The following is a 17726-nucleotide window of genomic DNA, read 5'->3' as shown; positions in this document are numbered from 1 at the left end:
AAACTGCGTCTGTGTTGTCAATGGACACACGTGTGAACGAACTTTTTCTGGTCAGCTACATCTCCGAGCATCTGTCCAATATACTACCAGGGTATGTTATTTCAACTTAACACATACGATTCAGTTTTCAACATTTGTATGGTGGATTCACCCAAAAATTCTCCCACTTCCCCGCACGTAGGCTATCAACAAGACATATTGTACGTTGTCCGAATCAGCTGTCGCAGCAAATTAAAGTTAGCCTAGTTAGTGAGCAAGAAATCCCCTCAGAGGTTAGGATAAGGGTATAATATAACGCTAGCCTATAATGTAATGAAACGAAGACCCATCTACGAATCCGAAACGTTCAAGAGCATGTGACTTGTCGTAGTTCGCAAAAGCCTGCGTTGCCATGTTGCCGAGTTAGCTTCACCAGCGAAGATGTCTCACAGCTAACAGCACTTGTTACAGTTTAACGTAACGTTAGTAATTCTTGTATGATGACATTGCCATTTATTATTATGTGTAGCAGGGATAATGAGTGGAGAGGAAGTGGAACGTATGCTCATCCAGTTTCAGGATGAAGCTGGTGAGGCCCTTGGATCACCTTTCGATGTTCCTCTCGACATCGGCCCAGACAAACTGCAGCTGGTCTGTAATGCCCTCCTCCAGAAGGTGAGTGGATGAGGCGTCTGATCTGACATCGTTGGGCCCGGATGGGATGATCATCTGCTGCAGTCTGTTGACTGACTACAGTTGGTAGACTGTAGAGTAGACGGAGTTAATCATACCCAACCCAACACCGGCTTGTGCGGTGAAACTGCCAAAGATGGTCCAGAACGCAATGGCACGTTATCGATCCACCACAAAGGCACACGTTATCCTGCTGTTTATTGAGGTCCCCTGGCTACTCTTAGCCACCTACACATTTAAGTCACTAAAGCATGCCTACAAAGTGATTGCTAGGTCTGCTCCCACTTACTTAAATGCTCTCATAAAGGCTTATTCTATCATCTTGCACTGCCCCCTGGGCCCCTACACACATGCCAGTCCATACTAGTCATTTGTTGTTCCCCACTGGTGGAATAACCTACCAAGTGATACCACAAGGACATCCCTCCCTATCTTCAAGATACTTTTGAAGACTCCTCCGAGAGTACCTCTTCTTTTAACACGTCTAACAACCCAACACACCTTACATGCACTTCCTTTTCGGGGCAGCCGTGGCCTACTGGTACTGGCTCACTGCAACGGGATTAGTGTGTGCTTCACCTCACTGTGTGTTCACTGTGGGCTGAATGTGTTTCACTAATTCACGGATTGGGATAAATCCAGAGACCAAATTTCCCTCACGGGATCAAAAGAGTATATATACTTATACTATACTTATACTTTTTACCTCCTACTTACATTTACATTTGCATATTTCCTTCTACCTACCTCTCCTACCACTATCTCCCTCAACTACACACTATGACTAGTACTTAAACTTCAGCAATTTCACCCTCTGCTTGTAGTATTGTTACCGAAGGTCTTTGTTACAATGTAGCTTGAATGTTATTCCTCATTTTGTAAGTGACTATGGATAAAAGTGTCTGCTAAATGAATAAATGTTAATGTAAAGTAAATCTTAAACTCTTCCTAGTAGTCATGATTTACAGTTTAGATAATAATCATATCTAGGGATGCATGATGAAAGTTGTTGCAGTAGGTGCAAAGTAGGTGTTATTGACAATCAATTAACACATCAAGACGAGTAATTTCCTGTTAACAGAAGTGAGGTGCCGCATGTAAACGAACACTGACCCAGTTTTCACACATGCCCCTTTCCTCCATCGTCCAACACAGGAAGAGCCAGTGCCGCTGCTGTTCTTTGTGAAGGATGCTGAAGTAGTGTCATCCCTGAGGACGTGTGTGCAGGCCCTGGGTGTGGAGACAGAGCAGGTGCTGCCCGTGGTCTACCAGCCCCAGGCTGTGTTCAGGGTGCGGGCAGTAGCGCGCTGCACAAGCTCCCTGGAGGGTCACACTGAAGCAGTCATCTCTGTATCATTCAGCCCTACAGGAAAGTAAGTCTGGCTCTGACTAAAGTCTCCTATTAGTTCTAATTAAACGTGTAGAGTTGTGCGTGATGATGAACAATTATGGGCCAGCCAGTGACCTGTAATTGGTATATGCCTAATTCTGGACTAAAAGGGAACTTCAATGAGAGGTTTCAACTGAGCTGTTTGATTATGTAGACAAACTTTGAGAAAAATCTGAGACGATGCGGCAACCATGTTCCTGGATTCTGATTCTGATTTGACACAGAATAACCCATATTGGGAACCTGGATCTATGAGTTTAGTGAAACAGGATGATTTCAAGGACTCAGGAACAGCTGAGTCTAGAGGAGACGAAGTTGTCTTCAGAGTAATTTCGCACTGAGACTTACAATGGCTGCTCTGCCAGGCTGTTTAAACAAATCACACTTTTAAGTTCATGTCCTTTAAAATAGTTTTTGTCTTTCAACAGGTACTTAGCCAGCGGCTCAGGTGACACCACTGTGAGGTTCTGGGATTTGAGCACGGAGACTCCCCACCATACTGCTAAAGGTGACTGCCTAAGCCTGCACTAATGCTATTAGCATCTGACAGGCTGTGTCTGTCTTTTAACCACCGCTTTGTCCACCTTCCTTCCAGGCCATACACACTGGGTTCTGGCCATCTCCTGGTCTCCGGATGGCAAGAAGTTGGCCTCAGGCTGCAAAAACAGCCAGGTAAATAAATACATCAGTTCCTAAAGCAGTTAATGAACATGATGCACAAGGCACTGGCAAATAGCATCAGGGTTACTGAATCCAAGAGTTGTTTGGATATTATAACAATTTGAAGGGCACCAGTCAGTATACGTAAGAGAGCAATATACACAACCAGCCTAATGAAAGTTAAGTTGATCCTTTCTTTGTCATGAAGTAGGGCTGCACAATTTATCGAATGTTATTCGAAATCGCAATTTGAACTTTGTAACAGTGCTTGTGTAACAGTGATTGAAGCTCACCGAAAAGGAGTGCACTGCTTCGCATGCACTATTGATGTTCACCAATCAGAAGTGGCCCGTAATTTAGGCGCAATTTGGAATATTGAACTGAAGCTTGACTTTCAAAATTAATATTGCTAATCACATTGCGATCGCAATATCGGACCGAAAAAATCACAATTAGATATTTTCCCCAAATCATGCAGCCCTAACATGAAGGCTTACAGGTCTGGTGCTTAAAAATGGAAGTGATGGTTACAAAGGCACCCCAAATTACCTCCATTACGTGTTTGTGTGTTGGGTCACCTGGAAGAACCTCAGTGCCCCTACAGCTAACCTGGGGCTGCAAAGCCGTCCAGGTGCAGATCTGGAGCAAGTCTGTGTTATTTGATGACGAACATGATGAGTTCAGTGGGGCGCGTGTGGCTCTAACGTCTGTCTGATGGCGTGCCATGCTGTGCCTTGCCGTGTTGTGTTGTGTTAGTGATAGCACTGTGTCCTCTGCAGATCTGCCTGTGGGATCCGGTTACAGGACAGCAGCTGGGCAAGACTCTTACGGGCCACTCTAAGTGGATCACCTGGCTCTGCTGGGAGCCGCTGCACCTGTGAGTTATAAACGCTTCTGCTGCTGCGACTACTGCTGCTGTGGATCTAGTGATCTGCTGGCATGTGTGTGCTCTGTAAGCCTTTAACAGAAGGAGTCTCTGTATTTAGAATGGCTGAGTTATTTCTCAATGACCGTATGTGCCTTAAAGGGTTGCCTATTATTTTGGTTTTGTCCATACTACAGATGGTGTTTATAATGTCGCCAAGGTCTACTAAACATAACAGTGTTAAACATGTTTCAAACTCTCCATTCAGAACATAGATTCAGACATGTTTTTTATCTCAATTGTTTAATTGTGATTTTTGGATGTTGCTGTAATCCATAATTTTTGCCAATACTATAATGGCTGTTTGTGAGCAAAACTATTTGATAATTATTTTGCAGCCTATGAGGAGCATTTTCACAAACCTTTTCTCCACACTGGAACTGTTCTGCTTTTTGTCCTAATCACCACCGTCTTCGTCACAGGAACCCAGAGTGTCGGCACCTGGCCAGCTCCTCTAAGGACGGGAGTGTTCGGATCTGGGACACGGTCCTGGGCCGCTGTGAAAAGATTCTGACGGGTCACACCCAGTCGGTCACCTGTGTGAAGTGGGGCGGGGACGGCCTCCTGTACACTTCCTCACAGGACCGGACCATCAAAGTCTGGAGGGCCAAGGATGTGAGTGGGTTTGTGGGGGCTTTGCATGATGACATTTCTATACATCACAAGATAGAGTGAATTAAGTCTTGATTTCAAGAGACACATCGCAGCAATTTGACAAAGTTTTTGAAGCAAGTTGCGTATGTAGGTGTGTTTTCCCTTGCATCTCGCCGGTGATTTGCTGTAACAGTTTCTTATGTTTTTATGGGCAAGGTTGGCCCAAGTTGTTTTTGTGGCCGTTTTTGGAGCCTAGGCTGTCCACGGAGACCTTTTTACAGTGTATTAGGGGCGCAGGCAGCTAGTGGATGGTGAGGTGATGTTAACTGTTTGTGACAAAAAAAATGTTGGCTTAGAAACTGTGTTACATCGCTTATAGCACCTTTAATAGGACCCTCAGGCTTTCAGTTTGGTTTATTGTGCCTTGGTGGGTGCTACACATTGATTTCACTATATAAATGCAATGTGTTGTTGTGGTAATAAATATTCCCAATGGCTGTTTTTAATTCATTGGCATGTTTTTGACCTTGGCTGCCCTCTCGCTCATAGGGGGTCCAGTGTCGTACCCTCCAGGGTCATGCCCACTGGGTGAACACTCTGGCACTCAGCACCGACTACGTCCTCAGGACCGGTGCCTTCGAGCCGGCCACGGCTACAATCAACGCGCAGGACCTCAAAGGCTCATGTATGTAGACACACCAAGTAGCACTTACACAAAAAAATGTCTTCCGTGTGCTGGATCTATCTGTATTTGATCTATCTATCTATCTATCTATCTATCTATCTATCTATCGTTAACTTGTCTTTCATTACTGTTTATTCATGTGTTATCTGTGTGTGTTCTGTAGTTACCTGTATTTTATTACTCTTTATTTAATGTGTTTTACAGTAGAGGAAATCAAAGAAAAGGCCCTGGAACGGTATAACAAAGTCAGGGTGAGAATGTGTTTTTTGTTTGTTTTCCTTTTGAACTAACTAGGCTGACAGAATTCATTATATTATCAGTAAAAAGTTACGTTGTAATGTCCTTATCAATTGCGAAGATTCTCCATTATGCCAATTTTGCAAAATGCCTCTGTCAGTGAGACATATTTTGATCTGTTGCCCTGCCTTGAGAACCAAAAGACAACAATTTTATCATCAAAATTCTATAGCTGATGTTTTTAGTAAGGTCCCACCTTTGAAGGTTTTAGAATATCTTATTAGCATAGATTTTAAAAAACATATTTAAGTTTTTGTAACACACAGTGCTCTGGCCATTAAATAGCCTTAGTTGCGGAAATGGCCTTAAATTAAACAAACAAACAAACAAACAAAAATCCTTATCAATCGCCCATATACCCCATAACCATGTTAGTTGCAAAAAAGGGGTTGTTCCTGAATAAGTTATAGGAACCAAAAAAAGTCTGCCTGAGCTCTTATTCACCACCGGTCACTGTCCACCGTCTGTCATCTCCCCTAAGGGCCAGGGCTCTGAGCGGCTAGTGTCAGGCTCAGACGACTTCACGCTGTTCATGTGGAACCCAGCGGAGGAGAAGAAGCCCGTGGCACGCCTCACGGGTCACCAAGCGCTCATCAACGAGGTCCTCTTCTCGCCAGACACGCGCCTGCTGGCCAGCGCCTCCTTCGACAAGTCCATCAAAATCTGGGATGGACGCACCGGCAAGTAAGAGAGCTCAGATAACCTACAGCAGGGTTTCTTTGTGGGAATTACTTACTTGGGGTTAAGTGCCTAGCTCAAGGACACAATGGTGGCAGCTGGGAATTGAACCCTCAACTTTTCTGCTTACCGCCCAGCGCCCAACTACGTTAGCAACTTTGTTGGTTGCAATGCAACCAACTGCGTTAGCAACTATGGTTTTGGGGAACGCGCCCCAGTTCTGTAGCCATTATACTAATTCCATGCAATTCTATCTCCTCTTGTCCACTGCGGTCCTTTGCTAAGCGTCTGTTGTATTGACCATCCATCAACACTAAGAGGCTACAAGAGTCAAGCCTCTTTTCTTCAGTGATTCCTCATTGGTGGAATGAGTAACCTAATGTTCTATGTTCAAAGTGAGAGTTTTGGGACTTTCAAGAACACCATACAGTGTCGTGATAATTCATGGCAGAGAGGCTGTTAATTCCAGAGCCGTTTCCTGTATCTGTGTGATGTGGGTTTTGCAACTGCCAGTAGTACCCCTGAGACCGGTAGCATGTCCTAACTCCAAAATCAGTAAATGAGAGACTCATGGGATATTTCTAAAGGATTTTTGTTCATACCCCTCACATGAAGGTGTTGAGTTCCTGACTTCCTGTTCTCTCCTGTCAGGTACCTGTCGTCCCTGCGTGGCCACGTGTCTGCCGTGTACCAGGTGGCGTGGTCGGCGGACAGCCGTCTGCTCGTGAGCGGCAGCAGCGACAGCACTCTGAAAGTGTGGGACGTCAAAACGGGCAAACTACACACTGACCTGCCGGGACACGCTGACGAGGTGAAGGCCTTATCTGGCTCATGTCTGAATTCACCAGTTAAAGCTCTTCAGTTGGGTTATTTTGGAATATGTCTGGGAATATGTCTGATCTTAGCTATCAATCATTGTTGTTTCCAGTAGCGTGCACACTTCAGATTCATATTATTATCTTAAGTTTCACTAATGAGGCCCTTTAGGGGGGTGCTGTGGTGCAACAGGCTACAGTGCTCATACCATGTACGGGTACAAGTGCCCACGGGGACCCAGGTTCGAATCCGACCTGTGGTCATTTCCTGATCCCACCCCATCCTTCTCACCCACTTACTTCCTGTTACTCTTCACTGTCCTATCCAAATAAAGGCAAAAAGCCCCAAAAATACACTTTAAAAAAAAAAAAAATGTGCCGCTTTAACTTATCTGTGAATATTTTGGAGCCTCTGTTTCTCACACATTTTAGTAACTTATCACACAGAGTAAGCTAAAGCATCTCTTTGTTAAAATGTTGTGTCAGGTGTTTGCTGTGGATTGGAGTCCTGATGGCCAGAGAGTCGCCAGTGGGGGAAAAGACAAGTGTCTGAGGATGTGAGTACACACACACACACACACACACACACACACACACACACACACACACACACACACACACACACACACACACACACACACATATGCCTATATTTGTACATGAATGTAATACTATAGCTTACCTACCTTAAGGCATTAGTAATTATGTGAGGTGTGCATCATGTTGAGCTGCTTTCCCTTAGGGAATCAATGAAGCTTTTACAAGCCTTTACAAGAAAGACATTTCATGACCGATACTAGAGGCTTTCTCCATTCAGTCTGTCAACATGAAAGACTAAAATAAACACTTATCTTGTAGAACCCCGCCCCCTAAGGCTAACAGTAATGTATTTAGATTACCACCCACCTGAACACCTGTCATGTTTGTTTACATTCTCTCTCGTCATGTTTCTAGATGGAGGAGGTAGTCAGATCAGACCCCAGTCCCTGCACCATCCAGTGAAAAAAAAAAAAAAGAAACGAAAAGATCACTGGCCCCAATCTATGAAGAGTTCATCAACAGAAGCACTGCTGAACCAGCACCTAATCGTCCAGTGACCTACAATGAACTGTCTGACCCAGATAGATTGCTTTATTCTCACGCAGGACGAGGTACACAGCCAGAGGAGAGGCTGGAGAGGAGAGGAGGGAGGAGGTGTATGCAGTGGTGGTACACTGTGCCTTTTTATTGTCTGTTATGGTTCATCCTTACACTTGCTGGTAGGCAGCTCTCGAAGAGTTGAGATTGAGTTGATGCTGGTCTAATCTCCAGCTAATCTGCTTCTGTAGGCCGTAGTACTCGTCTCAATTCCACACTCTGACTGAGGTGCTTACTGTCTACTGCTGATGTAAATACCCAGATATGCTTCCACTCTTTTCTGCAGAACTATGATGGCTATGTTTGTACAGAATGGTGAAATACTGTCAAATAAAATTGTGTAGTTTTCCATACAGTACAAATGGAGGGGAGGAGGGGTTGAATCATGTTTTCCCTCATAGGTCATAGGTGTGTTTTCTCATTGATCATTTGCAAATAAAACACCAATATAAACGTGTGTGTGTGTGTGTGCAGACTTTTTTTTGACCAGGTGGTTGTGATATCTTTTCAGTTGCTCTGGATTTCCCCCCTAAAATAGGAATAGTCCCAATAAATAACTTAAAACCATGCTTAACAAATTAGCGTTGCTGTAGCCTAATGCAACTTCGAGAATTCCTGCTTGCGGCATGATTTCAGAATGAACGTAGGCCTACCCCGCTGCTTGTGTAAACTTGAAATAAAAAACAAGTTCATATGCAAGTTGTCGTGGTAACATATTGTAGGCTACATGATGTGCAATATAAGGCTATTTAATGTTATTGATTTATTAATAAATGTAGAATATTTTCTACTGGACATTGTGTCCGCTTATAACTTTTTCTGCCGGACAACTACACGTGAAACCGGCCAATTTCTGGCCATAGCTTGGTAACGTAAACACTACCCTCCTTGGTGGTAATATTGGCGGCCCACGTCGACCCCCCTTTCCGCCTATCTAAAAATGACAGGTGTTCCACAATGACGGCAAATCTGGCAGTGTAAAAATTACTTCTGGACTGGTTGTTATAAAGGGGAACCAGAACAATATACACCAGACAGTAAACATGGTTAATAATTTAATACAGGGAAATCTTTTAACTTGCATTTGTCTCAATTGATATAAGAATACTTCAGTGTCATGTCAATATGTAACAAAAACTAAAATAGTGCTACAATATCAAAGCAGCATAGGTTCACCATGTAACAGAGCCTTTGAGCTATAGTTAGCTATAGATCTGCAAAATGACAACTGTAGTTTGTTGTTTTTGGGTGCCACAGAGCTACTTTAACTTCATGCCGAGGAAGAGAAATTGGAGTTTTAAAGAGCATTTTCTTGTATTGCTCACTAACGCTTCTTTTAGGTACAAGGTATCCATACACTACATTGTTTTTGTTCTGTACCAAACTATGTAAGAGCATGGTGAATAACAAGACACTTGTAACAAGTTTACAGCAGTGAAAAAAAAAAAAAAGAAAACATATTGTGCAAGGCTGAACATTAAGAGTATTTCGATAACGAATGGTACAAAGTTGTGCATTAACATCTAGCTTCTTTGTCAGCAGTTTGTTTTAACTCCACAGACACAGATGGTGTACTCTCTTTGGAAAGGAATCCAAGTTAAACCTATGTAGCACCTGTAGCACTCTTAGCCAGAGTACACCTTCCCCTATCTGCTGTCTACCGCTCCACCATTCAAGTAAGTACCAGGGCACTCCTCCCTCCCTATTCGGTCTTCCACATGTTATTTAACAGCTTGACCACCTCCTCGTAGATCACAAAGACGATGGCCACGTCCAGACAAACTCTGCCCAGTCGAGGCACAGTGCCTTTGTAGAACCTGGAAGCACAAGGTTAGATGAGAGAATGAATATTCAATATTTTCTCCAGAAGCAACATCGGTATGGGGGAGAAAGTGTGTTGCGATAAAGGATAAAGAAAAGAAAACACACTTTGCTGACAATGCCCACAGGTTTACTTTCTCAAACCCACCCACGGCTTGTCAAAAGCCTACATTTTGGCCCTTCCTGTTTGATGTTGGAGAGAGGTCACTATTGGTTTTTATATTGTTCAGGTCACTACTTGCATGAGCCACGCCAAGACTAGAAAAAGACTGATTCGGACTGACTTAAAACCACTAAAATTGGCACCTTACACTAAACAATCTAGTTGACGGGAGTGCGCCGCGACTCCAGTAAAACGCCCATGATTTCATTCCAACTTTGTAAATTTAGTTGCCGACTGTGAAATTGCTCAAAAATCTTATGTTGGAAGGCCCGGCATAAGCCAAACACACCCAAGATGTCTACTTTATGTTTGTAAATGTAAATCGTAAATCAGGTTTATGGGCTAAACAAGGAATTTGGTCTCTGCATTTATCCCATCTGTGAATTAATGACACACAGAGCACACAGTGAACAAACAGTGAGGTGAAGCACACAATGAGCACAAAGTAAGTTGAAGCACACACTAACCCAGAGCAGTGAGCTGCCTTGCTACAGTGGCGCTCGGGGAGCAGTGAGGGGTTCGGTGCCTTGCTCAAGGGCACTCCAGCCGTGGATGTAGACCTGGGAGAGCAGTGCTCAACCACTTCACCCTGCCCACATTTTTCCTACTGGTCGGGGATCCAACCGGCAACCCTTCGGTTTAAAGCCCGAAGCCCTAACCAGTAGGCCACAGCATACCCCACATGAATACTTGAGAGTTTTATTAATTGGCAGAAGATGCTTACGCTTGGGGTCCCTCGTTCTTCAGTATCTGGAATGCACAGTCGACCGTGCTTCTGTAGCGGTGAGCTTCCAGACCCTGAAATGTAAGACAGAAGGTTTAACAAGCCCCCTAGAGATTCACAGGTACTTCATCACAACCATGGTTTAACACAAAGGCTGGGCAAATCTGAATGGATTTAAAGGAATTTCATCCTTAACTCCTACAGTCCTTTCTTTGTATTTACCGTCACACTTCCTACATGAAACTAATTTGATCTGTCACGATGGTTTCATTCTGTTTTCGTAATTCCCCCGAAACTACATACTCAGCCAAATTACACAAGGAAAGATCTATATACTGTTTTAATCCCAGGACAGCTAGCAGCCTGTGGCTAATTAATGACAGACTAATCCAGACAACTGCAGTGAGAAATACATCGTCACTCGTCATCGTCACTGCCAACACCTAGAGTATATTTGTCTATCAGCACACATTACCTGCATTCTGGTTTTGACCACATCAAGGGGCGTGTTGCCAAACACACTGGCTGCGCCAGCCGTGGCACCAAACATAGCGGTCACCACTGGGTGCATGTCACGTCTGGGGTCATCACCTAGGAAACGCAGGTCAGAGAGAGGTCACACTTGTCCTAAATATAACATTTCCAAACATTCTATGAGGTCAAGAAGACTCATAAAGCAAGCCAAGCTTAGTATGCATGATGAAAAGCCACTCACCTTTGTACCAATTCCGTAGGGAGTTCATGACATAAAAGCGGATGGCCTGGTTGCTCCCTTGTTTCAGCACTGTTGCTGTCAGCCCTTGGTAAGTGCCTCGAATGCCTACAAAATTCAATAGGACCTATTTTTATATGATGTAATATTATATGTGCAATGATGACAGGCAAACCGTGGCCGTTTGAATTCAGTTTGAAGGGAACCTTTCATCACTGTTTAGTGCCAAAGTAGTCTGAACAAGTTTTATTCGAGAAATGGTAATTTGCCAATGTTAAAATAAGAATCAAAGGCCTACACAAAGGGGTAAAGTTGATCATCCTGTTATTGAAATGACAGGGGGAGCAGCAGACCTGAGTCTTAAGTGGCTAAATGAAGAGATACTGTCGGACAGTCTTAAGCACTCAGTATTACCTTGGTCCCTTATGATTTCACGAACACCATGGAAGAAGCCGCGATACCGCGGACGTAGTGAGCACTGGTCATGGATGAACTTCACCTGAGATAAGGGAAGATAAGGCGTGAGCAGGAAAGACTGGAACACTTTTAACTTCAAATACATTAACATTTTTTTCGTACATTTCACTTTTATAACAATCTCTTCATCTACAGTATGCATTTATGTGTAAACAACATCAATAAGTATCACAGCATCAGTAGGACCTAACCAAAAATTAAATAACATAAATAATACACGCTATATGAAGCATGCTTAGTTGAAGTGTTCAATTTTTATGACCGTTTTTCCCTCTAAACACATGCTTCTGCGCTACATTTGATTGACAACCCACCTTGAGCGTCTCCATGGGACAGACTACCAACACAGCTTCAGCAATGCCCGCTCCCAAGCCACACCACAGGCTACGCGTGTTGTCAAGGCGACCATTGGCATCCCTCATAGGATTACTGAGCACCTCAAACGTGCCAAACCTGCATGGCGGATTACGTTGATTTAGACAAGGGAACATTCATGAGGAAGATTATTTAGTGTCAGAGTAACGACCAGTGCTTCTTACCGTACGGCTGATTTGGGTATAGAGCCGTAGAGGAGGGAGCTGAGGCCACGATACAGACCTCTAAGGCCATGATCCTGCACCGTCAGCTTTACACAATCCCCTGTGAGTGCAACAACACAAGGATGCTGAGTGAATGGTCAACCATATACAGCAGTGCTGCTGTTTCAATGAAAGAGTCAATAGCTAGGACTGAATGAAAACCAACCAGCCCAATAGAAGTTCCTTACCAATGCCCCTGTATCTAGGGTTGATGGCTCGGTGTTCTAGCTGAAGTTGTGTCTTGACATATTCTGTTGGGAAGGTGATGCAGATCTCTATCCCGCCTGCAATCCCACCTATGAGGCAAACACAGAGATATGTGGTATACCTTAGACCATGAATGAACAACAAAACTAAAAACAGTTGAGAGACTGATTATAGGACTATTTTCTAACATAATATTAATCTTCATAGAAATGAATAACTTATCGTAACGTTGTACATTTATATTGTCTTGCAACAGAAGAGGAAAGGATGGCATAGCATGCCTGCACACTGCTCATGTTAATGCGTGTAGGCTACTGTGCACTTGAATGGACAACTAGGCTAACGTTACTGTAAACAACAGAGCTGGAGTCCTGCCAAGGGAGGTCTAAAATAAACTGCTCTACATGTGCTCTACTACAGAGTAAGTAACTCTGTTAACAACAAAACTAAAACAAAAAGGTTTTAAGTGGTAACCTGATTATCTGGAAATCACTAATCTACCTTAGTTGACAAGAGTTATAAAAAAGCCGTTACTTTGTAACAAGTTGATAACACTCCAAAGACGTTTAGCTAGCCCGCTAACTGTTCTATTCTATTCTATTGGGGGCTGTAATGTAATGTTACGAAGTTGAGACTCGATGTTTATTAAGGTCAGTCATTTAAGTTGAGTGGTGTGGGGTAAACGTGAGTTTATCAAGTAGCAACATACAACAGATTAGCTTTGCCAGGTGGTGTATATCTTACCAGTAGATTTTAAATTTAAAACAAATAAATTATAAAACTTGCTGTGCAACTGAGATTGTGGGAAGCAAGGGCAAAACAGACGTCTCCTCAGATTCACAGTTAGCTAGCAGGCTAACTGGCTACAGTACCCATTCACTGGTATGACAAGCATCCCAGACGCCGGGGAAATCAATAGATGTACATTTCACAAAACAACTAGGGCTTTGTCATATTTACCTGCAAGAATAGCTTTCCCGGGGTGTGTTACTTTCCTTCCACCAACTGCAGCAGCAGCCAATGTCCTTTTTGACGAACACGAATGATAGAAGTCTTGGGAACGATAGACTGCTGCAGCGCCTGTATGGTTAACGCTAACGTTACCCAAACATGATGATGATGGAATTGAGGTCAATGGATGGTGCTGCTGCTGCGAGCATCCACCCCTGAAACCTACATTTTTACACGGTCCCTCCGAAATGGAAAACGGTCTCCACAACGACGACATGGTTACCTTCAGTCCCCAAATCTCTGCAAACACAGTCAATCGTTAATTCACCAATGCACAGACACTACCCTAAGCTCGAGACCGTCTGGTGCATTAGCCAATTGGCTGCAGCCAACACAATAACAGATGGAACAAGCTGTATGGCGTGGTGGCCCCACACTCATGAATAATGACGTTAGAACTAAGCTTCTAGATAGGCGATTGGCCAACTTCCTCTACCAACATATTACAGTTATTCCAGCATTGCACCTACTAGGCCTACTTAATATTAAAACATTACAATAGCCAATGATGTCGCCGCTTAACGGAACTACAAGGTCACTGAATCGAAATGGGATTGGTCAAAGCACAAACAGCTGTGCTGATGACATTTATTTCTATCAGATAAATTAGTAGATTTCTGTAGATAATATGTCCCGATAAGGGTTTTTATGTGTATTTTTGGGGGATGGAATATATATTTTGCTTGAAACACCAGAAACTGTTATAGACCATTTTTTTTGTAGTCTATGAATCTGCAATGAAGGGGTTTGGCCTATCTGTTGACCTATATTGTGTGATGCTGTAAACTGGTAGGCCTGTATGTATGAAAATACTGTTGACAGGTAGGCCAATACACTTTGGGTGCACAGGGTAGCCTAGCTGATACAACAATAGCAAACAAATATCCATCTTCACATGTGCACCTAGGCCAGTACGGTAAATATAACAGCATATGATGTTAAATGTAGGCTTTTCCGCTTATGCATTCTGCTTAGCAATCCCTGTCTATGGCTGTGTAAAATAAGGCTTCCTGGTGGTGGTGATAAGGGGAAAAAATTAACTCATCATAGAAATCTATGTTCGATCCACTTGTAAAGTCATTTAATGGGGAAGAGTTCAACTGAGAGCTGGAGCTCTGGGTGTGTGAAGTGGCTGTAAAAGGACATGAGCTCCTCCAGCCTCTCTTCCGCACTCTCCTCATGGCTGTCTCCTGCACTGAGGTAGCACACCTTCACCTGTGCAAAACCAAAACCAACTCACTGCAGTCAGACTGGTTGAATTACATCGGGCGACTTTGTAGCCTATAGTTCATTCAGTCTGAAGTACAATGACTACAATAACTGATTTAAATGGAGTAGGGAGAAACACCTTTTCTAAATCTGGATTTGGCTACATTTTAAATCTGGAATCTTTAGAACACTGCTGACTCATTTGTAGCAGCAGACACAGTATTCCTTCCTTTCCTCTTATCTCTCTCTCTCTCTCTCTCTCTCTCTCTCTCCCTATACCCCCCCCCCCCACACACACACACACACACACACACACAACCTCTCTCATTTTCAGATGTTCATGTCACGGCTGATTGATTGACTTACATCAAAGCTCCTGACAGGGCATCTGGTCTCCTGGCAGTACTCAAGCACCTGCTCCACAAAGCTGATGTCCAGGTAGGCATTGACCACCAGGGTGTGCAACTGGCTGCACATCATCAGTAGATCAAGTAGCTCCCTGTCCACGGACTCATAACAGTTATCGATTTCCACAGACAAGACCTGCTCTCAAACATAATGGTGTCGAAGAGCCATGATGTTATTTACCATTTATAGAGTGCCTGTTTATGGCATTGACAATGTAGGGCCTATTAAGAGTGCATTTTGTTAATATTTAGAAGTAGCCTAATCAATTGATACTTTATACTTAACTACACAGACCTATGTGTGCTATTGTTTTAATAGGTTATTGTATTAAAACACTATTATGCCTTTTAACATCAGGGGATTTCCGGGATTTAATAGCATCTTCCAAATACTATTCATTAGACCAGTGTTAAGTGTATCAGCTGTTATTAAATAAATTCACTGCACTTGGCTAAATGTACACTTTCAATTAAGGGTATGTGGACGAGGGACAATATGATTGTATGACAAATCAGAGCTGTTTGTCCATCTCTGTCCATCTATTGTCCATTGTTATGTTATGTTATGTTATGTTATGTTATGTTGTGTTATGTCATAAGAGATATAATAAAAATATGTTTAAACTTATCCTCAAATGGAGGTCACATTGAGGACTATGGAAATATGAACACGTTAAGAAACATGACTATGGAAATATGAACACCATTTCATGCCTTTTGCATAATCCTATCCTATTGGTGCATAATGTATAGGTCATTTAACAGTCTTTTAAAGTTCGAAGGTGGTGTTCCAACTTTAAAAGACTGTGATAGTCATGTTTCCTAACATATACTGTACATCAAATAATAGTCATGTTTCTTAACATAGGCCTACATCATTTCCCAAGCCTACCTGTAGTCGGCTGCAGTAGCGTGGTAGTATGTCTCTGAATATGGGTTTGGGGCTGATGTCGTGCTCACTGAAGTTGCACTCTGACATGGCGAAGGAGGACAGAGGGACATCAGGGAGCAGGATCCTCTGCAGTCTGTCTATGTTGGTGACCCCCTCGATGTCCACCTCCACACAGAGCTCAGGGCAGCTCCGCACCAGTGAGAACCAGGCGGACCCACATACCACCTGAGAGTGTGGCTCCTCGTAATGGCACTTCAGCTTCAGAAGTTTCAGACTTGACCTTCTGACCTTCGACCCCAACGCCTCCAGCAGCTCATCAGACACACAGCTGTAGCTGAGGATCAAACACTCTAGCCTGTAGAAGCGACCGATGAGGCGTGGGAATGCCTGATGGCTGTGCACGGGCACGTCGGCCGAGAAGAACCCCTCCAGGTCCAGAGAGACGATTCCGCCGGACATAGAGCCCGTGCAGGCGAGGTGCTGCTGCTGCGCCCTGGCCACGGTCTCCAGGATCCTCAGCCCATGTGGCAGAGTGGCCCGGCAGCCCCACAGCCTCAGGTGAAGCAGGTGAGACGCCATGTGGCCCAGGAAGGTCGCCAGGCAGTGGACGACGGCGTTGCGCGTCCCTCTCGTCCACACGTCCTGCTGCAGGTCCAGGCTCCTGACGGAGAAAGAGCGCAGTCGAGCGCCAGCGCCGCACAGCTCCAGGAAGAGCGCCCTGAGTGCCAGCTGGAGCCTCCGGGCCACTGTCACCATGCGCCGGTACGGCAGCACCACCAGGACCTCCAGCTCCTCCAGGAAGGCGCCCAGCGAGCGTGCGTACCCCACCGCTATCTCCTGCTCAGGCCGCTGGCTCTTGGACGTGCGGCCCATGAAGCAGAAGCGGCGCCGCCGCCAGAGCGCCGGGGAGCGCGTGGCACGGTGCCAGCGGCTGCAGACGAGGGAGGCCTGGGCACGGTCCTGATCGCCCACCCACCGGAGCACGTGCTGCAGACACACGTCAGGCAGCAGGTCCCAGTGACGTGCCGGTGACTCATCCGCAGTACTGACGTCAGCAGTGGGCTCATATCTCTCCGCGCTGCTGTCTGGGTCTGGAGTTTCACGACTCTCCTCCTGGGTGCCAGCCTCTTCCTGCTCAGGAGTGACGTTCTCACTCGGCGCGCATAGACTCATCCTCGCCAGGTCACGTTCAATACCTCTTCCAGTTTAAAGATCATATCTTTATGGAAACTTCATTTGCTCCTAAATTAGGTTTGAAGTCCCAAGTTAGTACCATAGTCTCCTGTCGAATAAGCCTAAATTGAATAAACCCATTTCCTGAGTTAGGGTGGATTATGAGTGAATAGCTATTTTAAAACAGTCGTGACACTTCATAAATATCCTCTGTGATGCACAATCCACTGCTTCTTTTGAATAGAACTGATTAGAACTCTCCTGTCATTGTTGTGTCACAACATTCTAATATGTAAAAGACAGTTTTACTTTTTTATTTTTCTCATGTATAGATTCTGTTTCGCAATGCTACATTCACAATACATTCTTTTAATTATAATTATAATAATTTCTTACATTCTTTTAATTTTATGTTTTGTGTTCAGCTGTGAGAAAGACCAGATCAAACCTGTGATGGTAGGTTGTCTTCAATCTGTGAACATTTTCTTTACCTGGCAGT

General features: G+C 44.2%; 3 protein-coding genes across 4 annotated transcripts; 1 reads left to right on the top strand and 2 right to left on the bottom strand.

Annotated features, from left to right (window-relative positions):
• On the top strand, window positions 1-8310 carry nle1 (notchless homolog 1 (Drosophila)). 2 transcript variants are annotated; one of them, XM_076274474.1, is made up of 13 exons: window positions 1-91; window positions 509-654; window positions 1828-2045; window positions 2491-2570; window positions 2658-2734; window positions 3502-3599; window positions 4070-4262; window positions 4791-4926; window positions 5131-5177; window positions 5705-5907; window positions 6553-6712; window positions 7203-7273; window positions 7671-8310. In XM_076274474.1, exons 2-13 carry the CDS (start codon window positions 517-519, stop codon window positions 7681-7683), a joined length of 1434 nt encoding a protein of 477 aa, XP_076130589.1. In that variant the 5' UTR covers window positions 1-91; window positions 509-516; the 3' UTR covers window positions 7684-8310. The 2 variants fall into 2 exon arrangements, with proteins under 2 accessions (XP_076130589.1, XP_076130590.1); XM_076274475.1 differs by having other exon boundaries at window positions 12-91; window positions 512-654.
• Window positions 8311-9299: 989 nt separating this feature from the next.
• On the bottom strand, window positions 9300-13763 carry slc25a1a (solute carrier family 25 member 1a). Its single transcript, XM_076274127.1, has 9 exons — window positions 13496-13763; window positions 12517-12624; window positions 12290-12389; window positions 12065-12203; window positions 11688-11772; window positions 11277-11381; window positions 11037-11152; window positions 10562-10635; window positions 9300-9670 (listed from the first exon to the last, which is right to left on the bottom strand). Exons 1-9 carry the CDS (start codon window positions 13761-13763, stop codon window positions 9556-9558), a joined length of 1110 nt encoding a protein of 369 aa, XP_076130242.1. The 3' UTR covers window positions 9300-9555.
• An 860-nt stretch (window positions 13764-14623) lies between these two features.
• On the bottom strand, window positions 14624-17227 carry LOC143112636 (F-box only protein 39-like). Its single transcript, XM_076274915.1, has 3 exons — window positions 16055-17227; window positions 15122-15298; window positions 14624-14761 (listed from the first exon to the last, which is right to left on the bottom strand). The coding sequence occupies exons 1-3, from the start codon at window positions 17225-17227 to the stop codon at window positions 14624-14626; spliced, it is 1488 nt and encodes a 495-aa protein (XP_076131030.1).
• Window positions 17228-17726: the final 499 nt, after the last annotated feature.

Source organism: Alosa pseudoharengus, unplaced genomic scaffold (assembly GCF_046254945.1).
Source record: "Alosa pseudoharengus isolate Yale_2024_CS ecotype anadromous, Long Island Sound unplaced genomic scaffold, YU_APseudo_1.1 YU_APseudo_1.1_scf_8, whole genome shotgun sequence".
Classification (NCBI taxonomy): domain Eukaryota; kingdom Metazoa; phylum Chordata; class Actinopteri; order Clupeiformes; family Clupeidae; genus Alosa; species Alosa pseudoharengus.
Note: the sequence above shows the minus strand (reverse complement) of the source record. Positions and strands in the feature narration are given on the sequence as shown.

What these genes read in the sequence shown, in the direction of transcription:
- nle1 (XM_076274474.1), top strand. Translation starts at nt 517, where the DNA reads ATGAGTGGAGAGGAAGTGGAACGTATGCTCATCCAGTTTCAGGATGAA. An exon ending in TCCCCACCATACTGCTAAAG is followed by an intron (nt 2,571 to 2,657) that starts GTGACTGCCTAA and finishes CCTTCCTTCCAG; the next exon opens with GCCATACACACTGGGTTCTG. An exon ending in GCAGGACCTCAAAGGCTCAT is followed by an intron (nt 4,927 to 5,130) that starts GTATGTAGACAC and finishes TGTGTTTTACAG; the next exon opens with TAGAGGAAATCAAAGAAAAG.
- slc25a1a (XM_076274127.1), bottom strand. Translation starts at nt 13,763, where the DNA reads ATGTCGTCGTTGTGGAGACCGTTTTCCATTTCGGAGGGACCGTGTAAA. An exon ending in CCCTAGATACAGGGGCATTG is followed by an intron (nt 12,390 to 12,516) that starts GTAAGGAACTTC and finishes TTGCACTCACAG; the next exon opens with GGGATTGTGTAAAGCTGACG. An exon ending in ATACCCAAATCAGCCGTACG is followed by an intron (nt 12,204 to 12,289) that starts GTAAGAAGCACT and finishes TCCGCCATGCAG; the next exon opens with GTTTGGCACGTTTGAGGTGC.
- LOC143112636 (XM_076274915.1), bottom strand. Translation starts at nt 17,227, where the DNA reads ATGAGTCTATGCGCGCCGAGTGAGAACGTCACTCCTGAGCAGGAAGAG. An exon ending in GCTACTGCAGCCGACTACAG is followed by an intron (nt 15,299 to 16,054) that starts GTAGGCTTGGGA and finishes GTTTGAGAGCAG; the next exon opens with GTCTTGTCTGTGGAAATCGA. An exon ending in GCCCTGTCAGGAGCTTTGAT is followed by an intron (nt 14,762 to 15,121) that starts GTAAGTCAATCA and finishes GGTTTTGCACAG; the next exon opens with GTGAAGGTGTGCTACCTCAG.